This window comes from Carassius gibelio, chromosome A7 (assembly GCF_023724105.1).
Source record: "Carassius gibelio isolate Cgi1373 ecotype wild population from Czech Republic chromosome A7, carGib1.2-hapl.c, whole genome shotgun sequence".
In the NCBI taxonomy this organism is placed as follows: Eukaryota; Metazoa; Chordata; class Actinopteri; order Cypriniformes; family Cyprinidae; genus Carassius; species Carassius gibelio.
This window is the reverse complement of record NC_068377.1, coordinates 16,648,180-16,663,375: the sequence shown is the minus strand read 5'-3', so window position 1 is coordinate 16,663,375 and position 15,196 is coordinate 16,648,180. Positions and strand designations below refer to the sequence as shown.

General features: G+C 38.9%; 1 protein-coding gene across 2 annotated transcripts in view; it reads right to left on the bottom strand.

Annotated features, from left to right (window-relative positions):
• Window positions 1-1,009: 1,009 nt before the first annotated feature.
• Window positions 1,010-15,196, bottom strand: part of LOC128016671 (teashirt homolog 3) — a 45,530-nt gene continuing 31,343 nt past the window's right edge. For both annotated transcript variants that reach the window (XM_052601363.1, XM_052601364.1), the window contains one exon: window positions 1,010-5,922. In XM_052601363.1, the coding sequence (XP_052457323.1) occupies window positions 2,531-5,922 (3,392 nt within the window). In that variant the 3' untranslated portion in view covers window positions 1,010-2,530. The remainder of the gene's footprint in view (window positions 5,923-15,196) is intronic.

Below are 15,196 nucleotides of genomic sequence, written 5' to 3'. Positions count from 1 at the left end.
TATGCTGCCAGACTTCAGGGATGCCTGTGAAGGCTGACATTTTCACATACAGCAGCACCTCGTCACCACATAATGTCCCCTCTACCTGGCTGGCTCCTGATGTCTTTGAGTGTGTGTGTGTTTGTGTGTGTGTGCATGCTAAATGCTCTACGACAGATCTGACAAGGAACATATTTGGTAACTAAACAAAATAAACCATTTTGGAGAGTGTCCCACCATTATGAGATGTATCTTACATATGCCCCTACTTCCACTGATCAGTTCAGATCAGTTTTCTCCCTCCCTCTCTCTCTCTTTCTCGCTCACACAAACACCAAGCTGGGGATCAGCATATACAGTTTGTCATTTACATTTTCTCTGAGTGCAGTCTATGCCAAAGCAGAATTTGGTAGTCATACTCTAAATGCGATTCTGTTGTCATCCTGGATGAGGCCCAAACAAAATTGTCCCTGCAAAATGTGGACCTGAGCTAATTGCAACAATGAAGATGTTGAAAAAGAGACAGTTAATGCCACAGCAATTATCTGCTACATTCCTTTGTAGAGAGGGAAAGGCGCATTGCTCTTCACTCCGCCTGATGCTTCCCTAGTTAAACCATATTAGGAGACGTTGTGAGTCGATGTGTCACCAGGCAGGGAATTAGATGAGAGGAGTGATGGGATAGATCTGCCAAAAATATATGACACCACTAAAGTCTGCCGCATAAGAGATAAACACTCAATATTTTTCAGACCAGTAGCAGAAGTCTATGCTACTGCACACACACACACACGCACAAACACACACACACGTACGTACGCACACACGCACGCACACACACACACACACACACCACCTGGTGGATTTGAATATGCACATACCTGTCAAGAGATCCGGTGGTCTACCCCTATTGCCATACAAACGTTTATTTACACTTGTCGACCGCTATTTAACTGACAGCAGTTCTCTTTAATCTGCTCATCTCTTATTCCCCGGTGCCCGACAGACTTGTGAGCCATGACACATCAAGTTATTGCTAAAAACCAAAACAATTTCAATTTAATGCTGCAGTAGAAAAAGGTTATATGAAGTCATATAATGTGTTCTTCATTATCAACAACAACAATAATAAAAAATAAACAAAAGAAACATGGCACAGAATGCATAACAGTGCCTGTGCTGTTAACATGCCAATATTTTACATATAAGATTTCCATTCACTGGCAGCTCTCAGTTACTTTACTAAATTAACTGCCAAAACATAACAGAACTGTCAATTGGAGGTAAGGTAACCATGGTTACCATTCATATTCCCCAAAATGATGAAGCTGAATTGTGGCTTTATGGAGGAATAATTAGACAGAACAACAAAATAAAAGATTTCAATCGAAAGGCATTCTACAATGTGAAACAACAACCAAGAGTGTTTATAAATAAAAAGATGACATTGTGGAATTCCTCCTTACATTATAAAGTAGCATCTTTTTTTTTTTAAGTGAAATGATGGTAAAAAGTACTGTCAATACGTTTAACCCTTTGAGCACAAGGTGGAAATAAAACTTTAGGGTGATTTTTGTTCTTCTCATTTTCATATCTTCTGATTAAATAATATATGTATAAAACTATTGTGCAAAACAATTTCATTAATGTCTTCATATATTGTGCACCAGTAGATAGTCATACTCATCTTAAATTAAAAAATATAAAATGATGCATAATTTAGACAGAAATTAGTTTACGTTTTTTGTTTGTTTGTTTGTTTATTTACATATTTTTACACTGACCTGAATTCATAAAGGCCCCTGATTTGAGCAAACTAAAAACTGCTATTTTGGATTCACATATATTTCTTCACTGCAAGCTGTGTAAGGGGTGATCTATCAGACAATGCAATTTTTAGTGGATAGCTAAAATACCCTTGAATTTAACCCACTCAAATACATGTAAACTTGGTGATATCAAATCTCTTAATTTCTCTCTTTTTATGCATATATATTTTTTAGTTAAGTTTTTGGAGGTGGGGGGTGGGGGGGTTGTAAATATAGAAACATTAAGGCGTACTCAGAGGGTTAAATTATTCTGCTGATACCAGCATACTTAGGTCACATAAAAAGGGGGGTGGTGGGGGGTGTAAAAATAAGAGAGAAGTAAAGAGAGAGATAAAGAAAAGCTCAGATTTAGTTAACAAATATTGAACTAAACCAGTTCAATAATGCATGCAGCTTATTGCATCTCAAGGATGCAAAATAATAATAATAAAAAAAAGAAAAATCAATTTACACAACTTTCAAATACATACAACTTCATTTTAAGTATTTTTATTTACCTTCATATTTTACCAGTGACCTCTTCACTCAGCACTGCACAGTTAGAAAATCATTTGTTATAATTTTCTTTGTTTTTCATTGTGAAATAAAAAAGCAGAAAAGTAATGTCTCTAGGGCCAAATAAGTGTTCCCCAGAGAAAAACTCCAAATGCTGTGCCAAAACTAAACAGTAGTTTGCTGTGAAGTTAGTTCTTCATTAATTACTTTCCTGTCCTTGGCCATCGCTAAGGTCTCTCAAGTTCACTAACATACATAAGATGGTCCTCAGGGGATTTACCATGGGTCTTACTAAGATGGAGCTTGACAGCGTGCTTGCTGGCAAAAGTCCGGTTACACAGTTTACACTGATATGAGGTGCCATTTGCCTCCTCATCTGGGGAAGGGGAGGGGGAATGTGAGTGAGGGCTGGGGTTGGGGATTGAATGTGCTTGGGTTGAAAGCAGTTTCTCACAAAGCCCCTTGTTATGGCGTGAGATCTGGGTAACAAGATGCTCTCCAGACAACTTAGCCAGGTCCCTAAGCCGAAAGCCCAGATGTGACTCAAGATGGCTGATGTAGGTAGAGGGGGAACGAATCTGTGATGCACAGTCACTGCAGAAGAAGACAGGGTGGCCAGAGTCTAGATTTTTCAAGAACTTTGTGCCACCTGTCCGCCTCAGCTGGTATTTGACGTTGGCCAGCCAGTGGCTGATGGTTGTCATTGAGAGGCCAGTGAAGCGGGAAATATGCATGCGCTCCTGTGGACTAAGGTCTGACATAATGTACTTGCCATCACCTGTTTGCCGCAAACTGGAGGCAAACTGTGCCTGCAAGATAAGTAGATGCTGAGGATTCCAGTTGGACTGCCGACCCTTTCGTTTCTGAGCGGGAGAGATCTCCTCTGCTTCCTCTGCCGTCGATCCGTCTATATCTGAGCGCTCTGAAAGACTCGTTGGCGTGGAGGACTTGGAAGCATGATTCTCTGTGAGGTTGCGTAGCATATCTGAGATGTCGGACAGGGCATTTTCGCGCAGAGGCGAGCTGGACATGAAGGAAGCCACAGCAGATGAGGCTTTTGCCATGGTGATGGCTGATGATGGTGAAATTGAGGTGGGAGTGGAGGTAGAGGAGGACAGGGCAGCAGATCTCAGGGAGTTGCTCTTATCACTCTTGCCTTTGGTCAGGTCAATAGGCTGGTCATTGTTGACGTGGTAGAAGTAACGGTCTAGATGATCGTTGTTTTTTTTGGTCTGAGATGGAGTGGAGGCAGCTATAGCTGCCTTTTCTGCCAGGCTGTTGCTCATCTTGAAGAGCATGCTCATGGGGTCAAGGGATGGCAGGGCAGGTTTGGCAGCTTTTCCTAGGTGAACATTCATGACGGACTGAAGCGCACTTAAAGGGTTGACAAATGGCTGCTCTGGAGGATGGTCGGTTATAATTGCAGTGCTGCTGCATAAGTTAGACACAGGGGTTTTGACAACATGGTCAGTACCATTCTCCGGAAACTCTTTTGTAAGCGCATCACCATTTGAATCTTTGTGAGTGTTTCCACCCCCATTAGTCTCAGGGGTTTTGGCTCCTCTTCTTTCCTTTGGGGACTCCGCTCTGGCAGATTCCCCTGCATCGCTACTGCAAGGGGAGGGTGTAGTACGTCTAAGTGGGGAAGATCTAGCTCCAGGATCCCTCATCTTCTCCTCTACTTTGGCCACTTTTTCTGTGACTTTTTTGACTAGCTCCTCCATGGCGTGGAAGTTGTTTTTGGGCAAAGGGGATGTTTGGCAACTAGGTGGAGAAATTAGAGGCTGGCTTTTGATAGAAGACAGGATCTCTTCTCCTGAAAACATATATTTCAGAGGAGAACTTTTCCCTGAGCTGCGCAGGGACAGTTTCATAATGTTTGGAAGCTGGTAGGCCGCGTGAATACTGGGGTAGCCTCCCCAGCTGGGTGTGCCATTCTGTGCTTTGTTAATGGCAGATGTTACTGTATTCTCGAGAGACTTGAGAATGTCAAACCCCCCCTTAGGGTTTTCTTCAAGATCTTCCTCTGTCAAATATGGATATTTTGATGAGACTTCAAACTTCTCGTCTGTCTCACTGTCTGTTGCCTTCTTGTCTTTGCTATCATTTATCTCCTTGGTACATTCCACTTCCTTCTCCTCCTTTTTAATCTCCATGGGTGTGATGGCAGGGGAGATACAAGGGGGAGGAGGTGCAGGTGGTGGTGGGGAAAATGCGGTGGCAGCCAGTGGCACTGACTGTACCTTTTCTTCATTAGTAGTTATGGTGTTAGGAGCCGTTGTGGACATTGACTCCATGATAGGTTTGCCTTTCTTGATGGCAGAATTAGTAACCTTGATGAAGTGTCCTGTGACCATCATATGGGCTGTCAGCTCCTGTAGTGTGTCATGTGAGCTTCCACACTCCATGCACTTCAGAATCTGGGATTTCCGTGACTCAAACTGCCATGCATAACTAGCACCATTCTGGTGTCCATACCGATTGTTAGATGTGATGTAGGGATTGGGGGTCTTTTGAAGAAAGTCATTGGGGTCAGACAAAGAAGGCTTGGGGGTGCCACCATTGGAATCTGGTGAGCTGGGGAATTCTAGTTCAATGGGGGCTCTTTTACGAGCTGAAGAGATAATCTTGGCTGCCACAGGAGTTACTGGTTCCTTAAGAGGCACTTTTTGGTAGTGTTTTGTCTTTATCATGTGAACACTAAGGTCCTGCAGTGACTCAAATGAATGGCCACAGTACATGCACTTAAGAACTTTCTGGGCATCCTCTTTTCCTTCCATCTCCATCAGGGAACGCTTGCGAGGCTTCGACCAGCGCTTGGTACCTTCACTGTCTGTCTCATGGTTATCATCTCTGTAATGGCCCGTCTCATTCATGTGCACAGTGAGCTCAACCAAAGTGTCATAGGCAGCACTGCAGTCTTTGCAGCGGAACTTGCTTGCACCAGTGAAGATGGAACCATAGAGTTTGGTGCTCTGCCGATAAAGCTGTACAGTACTGAAGAGGTTTGGCTCAGATGCTGGGTGCAGCAGTCTACTCTGGTTCTGTGAAACATTATGCAAGGTCTTAGCCACTGCTGTCTGGTGCCAGTCGTAACCACCACTACCACAGCTACTGCTGCTGCTGCTACTGCTGCTGCTACTACTGTGACTACGTGGGGGCTTTTCTGCTGTTTGCTGAGGCATATTCAAATTCAGCGATGACCAGTAAGAGTTGGTCAGGAAGCTAGTGTAGATAGCTTTCATCTGCTCCAGGCTGTCTGGGCCTAAAGTTGTTGTCTCCTCACTGCTTGGCGTGGCTGTTGTCGTCATCATCACAGATGAAGTTGATGAAAGAGATGTGAGGGGCTCCTTGGCTGAAATATCTTCTTCATTCTTTACTGAGGCACTCTCAAAGTCTGACATGCGGTCACTGGACTCACTCAGGTGTGATTCGCTGTCCATTTCATGGCTAGAGAAATCCGCCGGTGGAGAATCATGGAAGCCTTGCCTGTCTTTAAGGAGTAAGTCCTTGTCCTGGCACACATACTTCATTGCAGGTTCCTCCTCCACAGCTGAATCCTCTCCTTCAACATCTTCATCTAGTAAGGCAGCCTCCTTTAGCTCCTCTGGCACATATGCTGCAGGTAAAACAGAGATAAAAAAAAACACGTTGTTACATTGTCCAGTGATGAAGATTTGACACATTGCATTCCTACAATGCTTTGCATGGTGTATAGACAGCTGATAGAAATATCAGGCATCGGTGTTTTTTTTGTTTTTTTTTCAGCAGTTAAAAAAAAAAAAAAAAAAAAAAAAATCAAAATTTGTTTATAATATAAAGTGTTGCAGTAATTCCTTCTCTGCTTTCCAACTGTATTACATTGACACATGGAATGAAGTTATGGTTCTCTCCTCCTCTGTTCTGAAAAAAAATAAAAAAAAAATGGCAGGGGGTGGGGGTATAAAATAACAGAAAAAAATTACTCTTCAAACCGAAGTTGCCACCTTATTCTTCTCAAGAGGCAACAGCTTGAAATTAAAACTAAATGTGAAATTAATGAAGCACATTCTGGAGGTGGCATTCGTTTCTGAAGTAATAAATTACTTGTATCAACCTCAGAGACAGCAGTTCTTGTCTGTCAATTAATGTGTCTTACGCTGCTTCAGCAGCCCATAATGCATTCCCAAACAGACACACTCGCCATTTAAATTAAGAAAGCATTCTCACTCATTACCCAGCAAAGGCTTGCCTGCTTGTAAATAAAAATTATTGTATGTACATTTCCGACACAAAAATCCCTGCACCAAACACATTTGTGTCAATTATGAAAGATTAGACAGTTATTATTTACAGTAATGCTCGACCGATATATCGCCAATGCCGATTTTTCAAATATCGATATCGCCCATTAAGTTTTTCTGCTTTGCCGATGGGTCTGCACCGGATTGGTAGGTTAGTGTGAATTGAATGCTTTATACTTTAAATGTGATTTCAAATTATGCTGTGCTTTATGCATTCACCCACTGTCACATTTATGTCATTTTCACTGTGTGCTATATGTAAAATGAGTGTTACCTTGGCTTTATTTGAAAAATATGATTCCCAATGCACACAAACTTCCCAGAATAATGAGTGCCCTGTTGGTTACTTATTTGTGAACAATACTTAATCTACAGTGTACTTATGTTTATTTTACCATTTTTTTTAATCCAATGTCAAATGATTTCAAATTTCTTATATATATAAATATCGGCATTGGCAAACCGATATCGGTCGACCCCTAATTTAAAATTTAGCCTGGAGAATGCAAACGCTCATGAAAAACATGTTTGACATGTTTGAGCTAGCCTGAAGAAATAAGCAACCAAAATATATTCTTTTTAACTTCCAGTAGAAGTCATGCAAAAAGAGAAAGGCAGAAAGAGAGAAAGAGACACAGATACATGTAATGCATTGAAATAATTATTTGCATTCCTGACTGTGTCAGTTAATCATGCTTTTGAACAGGTATGTAAACAATGGTGGGAGAGGACATCCATTGGATACACTGGTTTTCTGTGAACACATTCTATCATGTCTAAATACCACAAACGTCAAACTACTTATGCAACAACTTCAACACACAGAATATTAATTTAATTCTAAATACAATATGTCAATTTGTATGCAAGGAACATTCCATGATTTCCTCAACGAAGACTGTAAAGAATTAGAATTTTATGAATTTGTATCAGCCCCAATCTTTTTTTTTTTTTTTTTTTTTTTTTTTTTTTTTTTATTGTCAGTTCAATGATCAGAAGTACACAGATACAGTGTCAGACATACAAAATAAGAACAAAGCAAAATACAATGGAAAGGAAGAAGAAAAAAAAAAAAAAAGGTCAAATGATAAAATACATTACAAGTACAGGGAATCACAAATTAGAGAGTCAAGGAAGGTTCTTTATATAATGCCAAAGAGGTGACCATATCCGCCAAAAGTCATCAGATTTTCGGTGCACGTCATATGTAAGTTTCTCAAGCGGGAGTAATATAGATATTTTAGACATCCACATTTTGAAAGAAGGAACCTGAGGAGATGACCATAATAGTAGTATGCATTTCTTTGCCAGATACACCAAAATTAAGAACATATGTTTCACATGAGAATCAAACACTGTCTCAACTCCAACAGATAGCATGTACAATTCCAAGGAGAAACAAAACTGTAACCCAAAGAGTTCTTGTAAAAAGTTATGTATTTTGTTCCAAAAAGGGATGATTCTGCTACAGTACCAAAAACAGTGAAGAAATGTTCCCTTATGTTTTTTGCAATTAAAACATAGGCCAGTCGAATTTCTATAGATTTTCTTTAAACGTAATGGTGTGAGATAAATTCTATTGATGAATTTGTAGTTAAGTTCGTGAACTCCCAATGAATTACATTTAAAGTATAAGTTGTTAATTAGGGCGATCCAATCATCATTGTCAATTTCATGACCTAAGTCCTTTTCCCAAACGTTCTTTAAACTATCTAATGAGGAAGTGCATGTATCAGAAAGGGCATCATATATCACTGAGATTATTCCCTTGGAAAAATTGTTTGTCACAATTTGTTCAATGGCAGTAAGTTTGAGTCTTAGTTTACAATTATCTGATAAAGGTTTTATAAAGTGACGCAACTGGAGATATTTGAAAAAGTTTGCTTGTGGTATATTATATTGACATGAAAGTTGTTGGAAAGATTTTAATGTATTCTCTAAAAAAAGGCAAGATATAGTTGAGATCCCTAATTTAGACCAGTCTGAAAGACCTATATTATGTAATGAAATAGGAAAATCTGGATTATAGGCAATAGGGGAAAGCAAAGAAAGGTTGGCTGGAATTTTAAGATATGTTCTGACATCTCTCCATACCAAAAGAGTGTTTAGAATAATAGGGTTTGTTGAAATGTTTTTGATTTTTCTAAAATTTTTAATAAAAGGCAGAAATTTTATTGGAAGGGGGGCACAAACCGTTGCTTCTATATTAACCCACATGGAGTCAGTCCGTTCATTATACCAACTGACCATATGTTTCACTTGTGCTGACCAATAATAAAATTGTAAATTTGGTAAAGCGATGCCTCCCTTCTCTTTTGGTTTTGTCAACTTATTAAAATTAATACGGGGCATTTTATTGTTCCAAATGAATTTAGATAAGTGTTTGTTAATGTCTTTGAAAAAAGGATTAGCTAAGTAACAGGGGAGGGACTGAAATAAATATAAAAACTTTGGAAGAATATTCATTCTAATTACATTTATTCTGCCTAAGAAGGATATAGGGAGAGAATGCCAAGTAATAAGATCTTTTTTAATTCTGCCAACAAGAGGCGTATAGTTTATATTAAATAATTCATCCAATTTTGGTGAAATGAAAATACCTAGGTATTTAAAACCAGATGTTGTTATTTTGAAAGGTGAAAGAGGCAAAAGGTCAGAGATATTAGAAATATTAATAGGGAGCGCCACGGATTTGGTAAGATTAATCTTGTATCCAGATAACATGCTGTAATCTGAAATACATTTTAATAATGCAGGGATTGATTTTTCAGGTTCTGAAGAATACAGCAATACATCGTCTGCATACAGGGATATGCGATGTTCATCATTTCCCACTTTTATTCCAAAAAAGTTTTGGCACTGTCTAACAGATTCAGCAAGAGGTTCAATTATGAGGGCAAAGAGCAGGGGTGAAAGGGGACAACCCTGCCTCGTACCTCTTTGAATATCAAAAGGTTTTGAAATCAAACCATTTGTAGTCACTGTAGCTTGGGGATTAGAGTAAAGTAATTTTATTAATTTGATCAATTTTGAGCCCAAATTGAATTTCTTAAGGGTGGCAAATAGAAATTTCCATTCCACCCTGTCAAACGCTTTTTCTGCGTCCAGGGAAATAATAAGGGCGGGGAGTTTATGTTCTTGAGTTACATTTATCAAATTTAGGAGCCGACGTATGTTATCTGTACCAAAGCGTGCTTTTATGAATCCCGTCTGGTCTGGTTTAATAATATGTGGTAAAACAGTTTCAAGTCTACGAGCAAGAATTTTAGCAAGAATTTTGTAATCTGTATTCAGAAGACTTATTGGCCGATAGGAAGCACACTCCTGGGGATCTTTGTCTTTTTTGGGTATTAAACAAATTGATGCTGTTCTCCATGATTCAGGGGCTACTCCATTATCTAATAAATTTTGAAGGGCAGGCATTAGAATATGAGAAATTTCTGGCCAAAATGACTTATAAAACTCGCAGGGAAAACCGTCCGGACCTGGAGATTTGTTAGAAGGCATGGATTGAATAGCATTAAAGACTTCTTCTGGTGACAAAGGCGAATCTAAAAATATCTTGTCTTCTTCAGAGATGGCTGTAAGTGGAAGTTTATCTAAAAATTCAATGATATCCGATTGTTCAGCAGTGATTTGAGATTTATATAGTTCTTTATAAAAATTTTTAAATAGGTTATTAATCAAATCAAGATTATACGTGACCGAGCCATCTGGAGTTTTTAATGATTTAATTGTTCTCTCATTTAATTTTTTTTTTATCTGATGTGCCAATAATTTATCTGATTTGTTAGCATATTCATAATATTTTTGTTTGGAGAAAAAGAGTAGTTTTTTAATGTGATTTGTGTGATCCAAATTAAGTTCAGCTCTAGCTTGGCATAATTGGGCCCAATTTGTTTGATTAGGGGCTTTACTATGTAAACATTCCAATCTTTTTACTTCTCGTTCTAATTCTTGCCTTTTTTTTGACCAAGCCTTTTTGCGTGCTGAGGAGTATGATATAATATGTCCCCGAATTGTGGCTTTAGCAGCGTCCCAAATAGTTGCTGAAGAGACTGGTGAATTTCTATTATCTGACCAATAATTCTTAAAACCTTCTCGGACTAAGTCACAAAATGCTGAATCATTTAGCATGGAAGAGTTGAATCTCCAGATCCTGGTGGCCCTGCGGTTGTTTATAATCATGTCTAACTGAACTGGGGCATGATCAGACAGAACAATTGAACCAATTTCACTGGAGGATACAGTATGGAGGCAATGAGCTGGGGTAAAGATATAATCTATTCTAGAATAAGAGCAATGAGGATTGGAATAAAATGTATACTCCTTGCTACCCTTATTAAATTCCCTCCAAGCATCAACGATACCGGCCTCGTTACAGAGTTTTTTAAGAACAAGAGAGGATCTAGGATTAGTAAATGTATCAGAAGGGGATTTGTCCATTTTTTGGTCCATGACACAGTTAAAATCTCCGGCACAGACCCCCATACCTTTACAGTATTGACTAAACAGAAGAATTACTTTAGATATAAATTTAGGGGAGTCTTCGTTTGGAGCGTATATATTAATTATGGTAAAAGGTTCCCCATAAACTGTACCAGTAATTAAGATATATCTTCCATCCGGGTCACTAATTTGATCCTCTAAAACAAAAGGAAAGTGTTTATGAATTAAAATAACAGTACCTCTTTTCCTTGTGTTTGCTTTACAAGTTGAGAAAAATAATTGCCCTACCCAATCTCGCTTTAATTTCAAGTGCTCAGAGTCAGACAGGTGTGTCTCTTGAAGCATAGCTATGTTAGCTCTCTGTTTTTTAAGGTGAGTTAGAATTTTTTTCCTTTTGATCACATTGCCTAACCCTTTAACATTCCATGTAATAAGCCTAACCGAATTGTCCATTGTCATCAGTTACAGAAAAATGGAAACGAAAGAGAATTCGATTTAAGACTGAGGCATGTCTGACAAAGTAGCAAAACTGACACAAATATTTTTTGCATTTTAACAACGAAAACATGATATAACGAGAAAAAAAAAAACCCTCCCACCCCCCCTCCCTCAGTCTCGTCCCCAAACGACGAGCCAACCCTAGAGAGAAACTCAGGTTACTGTACCCGATTGGTATTACCCCTAAAGACAAGACAACCCATACCAAATGGTAGTACAGAATTATACCCATAGGGAGGCACACCTTTGTAACCAGCCAGTCCCCCTTTTTGGTCAAGCATCCGAGGTTGATACACTACCGTAGCCACAACAAAATAATCAGTAAAAATTATGCTAATATATTAACTTAAAATAGCCGGCCATATGTCTAACAAAAGTAAAATAAATAAATTGGAAGTAGATTTACCTCTATAAAGTGGTCACAACAGGATAATCCGTAGTGAGGATATTATAATATAAAAATAATTTATGTGTAAGAAAAAGACAACCTAAGATAACCGGCCATGTATTTGAAATTAAATTTACCTCAGAGTTTTCTGTAAAGTTAACAGTGTAAGGCCCTCAAAGTTTTAAGAATAACCACTTGTGATGCATTCATGTCCTTTATGTCCTTTATAGTTACTTATCTTTCAGAGTCTTTAAAAACTCTGTGGCAGCCGCTGGAGTGGAAAAGACGTGCATCTCCGTTTCGTGAAGGCATCTGATTTTTGCAGGGTAAACGAAGCCTCTAAACATGTTACGGCCGGAAAGTATTTTCCTGACATCATCGAACTCTCGGCGTTTCTTCAGCACCTCAGCGGACACGTCCTGGAAGAAGCGCAGTTGACTCCCGTCGTGACTGATGCTGCGTTTTCTCCGCGCTGCCTGCAGGATGAATTCCTTATCCGTGTATCGTAGAAAACGGACCAGGACGCTTCGCGGGGGGCGATTTGCTCCCGGGACCGGGCCGAGAGATCTGTGAGCTCTCTCGATCTCGAAACGTGAATCGGGTGCAAGGTCCAGCCACTCCGGGAGCCTCTTCGAAAGGAACTGTGCCATGGGTTCAGAGCCTTCAGTTTTCTCAGGGAGACCGACGATTCTCAGGTTTTTACGTCTGCTTCGATTCTCCAGGTCATCTACTTTAGCTCTTAATGATGTCAGTTCTTTGTCCAGAGATGCAATTTTACTATCACGAGCCGGCATGCTATCTTCGACATCGGAGATTCTGCGCTCAGCCTCAGTTAAACGCGTTTCGTTCGAGTCCACTCTACCAGACAAATTGGAAATCGTTTCTTGAATTGAAGTAACCGAGGTAGAAATATTGTCCAAACGATTATCGATCGCACTTAGTCTACCTTCGATATTGGCCAAACTGGATCCCAACGAACGGATTTCCATCAGCATAATGTCGGCCTGATCAGACGAGGTCTCCTGCTCCGCCTCAGCGTGCTTTTTCTTTGTATTTCTGGATGAACGGGAATTAAACAGTGGAAACTCCCGTGCTTCTTTACTCTCGGACATTGTTTAATGTTTTTAGGACTAGATACGTCGAATATTGACCAAATGAAACATAGAAAACTTTAAAAAGAAAGGGAACTGGCACGGAGCTAACAAGCTAAGCCGCCATCTTACTCGAGGCCGCTCCCTCCCCCCAGCCCCAATCTTTTTAAGTTAGAGATTTAATTTTAGCTTAACAAAACAGCACTGGTGTGATGCAACAATAATGGCTGTGGAAATACAACAAAGAAAAAAAGAATGCCATCAACACGAGGACAGTCATTTTGTAGCCCTTGGAAGAATGATGCCAAGGGACTGACAAAGGTGCAGAACCCTTTTTAGTTTGCAGTTGTAATGTGCATGCATCATGGCTTCAGGCATTATGTGCTGTTTCAATAAACTCATTGAATTTCCTTTTTTATGGAGTCAAATTATTTCTTATAATTAATTTACAATCGACTAATTATTAATTGTTAGTATGTTTATCAACATTATTAATTAACAGATTGCATATAAATTAATTAATAAAAGAGTGTGATAGAATGTAGCTATTTTATTTTCAAAATTTTGTATGTATTAGTTGTCCACTGATATTATTATTATTATTTTTTTTTTGACAGCTGATGTCAATATCTTGGAAAGCAGGGGACTGATAGCCGATACAAAGCCAATATATATATATATATATATATATATATATATATATATATATATACATACATACATACATACATACATACATACATATATATATATATATATATATATATATATATATATATATATATATATATATATATATTTATATGTTTTTTTTATTTTTTATTAATATCTAAGAAATTTTACATAATTTGATAATGGATTAAAAAATGCATTTGTAAAATAAACATACTTACACTTTAGATGACACAGTATTTTTCACAAATAAATAAATATTTAATAAACATATAATTAAAAAGGAAGTAATTTACTACTTAAGTAATTTACGTATAAGTTTGGCACAGAAATATTTTCACTCGCCGAACACTCTCTGACTGAGTGCTTCAGATTTTCACTCTCTGTCATACAATTGATCTGTGATATTTCCCAGTTCATCTCAATGGACACGCAGCACACTTGTGTTTGTGTATTTGGCGTACCTTAAACTCTAGTGTGAAGGTGCACGACTCGTGTCCTTTTCTCTCACATCCATGAAGTGGGCGGAACTAATGCACAAATCTCATTGGCTGGTGCTCACTTATTATCGTTCCTGTTTTGATTTCAGCAAATTAGTTCCCGCAAACAGCCACAATCTGATTAATATTCATAAATCCAGCAGCTCATTCATCCTTAGTGTATTTTTTACTGTTCTTATTAGTAGAATTATATATATATATATATATATATATATATATATATATATATATATATATATATATATATATATATATATATATCAGTGCTTTAAGTGGGCTGGTACACACCGGTACTCAGTACCACCACTTCCAAATATAGCTCTTGAGCGTACCGGAACACTCATTTGGACATCTGTTTTCATAGAGGTTTTAATCCTGCACTGCCGCTTTTCAGAGTGCCCTTCACAGTGCAAGCTTCCTATTTCATCCTACCGAGAGAACAGACTACATTACCCATACACCCTTGAGTTTTACAAGTGAAAAGGGCATGCTTCGCTTTTGCCGTTGTCAGTGTCAACAACTCAACGTGGCCGGAGAGGGTGTGTGAAATGCGTACACTCGGCTCGTTAAAAATACAAATACAGTGAACAACACTTAATATGCTCTCCTGGTTCCAGACTCTGAGTACTAAAAGAACACGTCCAGAATAAGATATCTCGCTGGCTGACACCCCACCAAGCCAGAATGATATCTCTGCAGGTCAGATGCAAGCTAACGAAGTAATGCAGTAGCTCTTTTTCTAAGGGTATTTTTTCAAAACCCTTTTTAAGGTGAACCGCGGTCCCAGCGTGTGCCGAACCGTGTGAGGTGAACCAAACGGTTCTGTTTTTTTTCAGCAAACCGTGCCACCCCTAATATATATATTTGATTATTAGACAGACTTTTATATGTATTAGACAGAACTGTTAACAACGACAGTAAACAAGAGGGAGAGTGTGAGCACTGCTTGCACTCAGGCACTGCTGCCCTCAGTGCCCGGAACGCTGTCGAAATAAGTCCCGTCTTGAACACA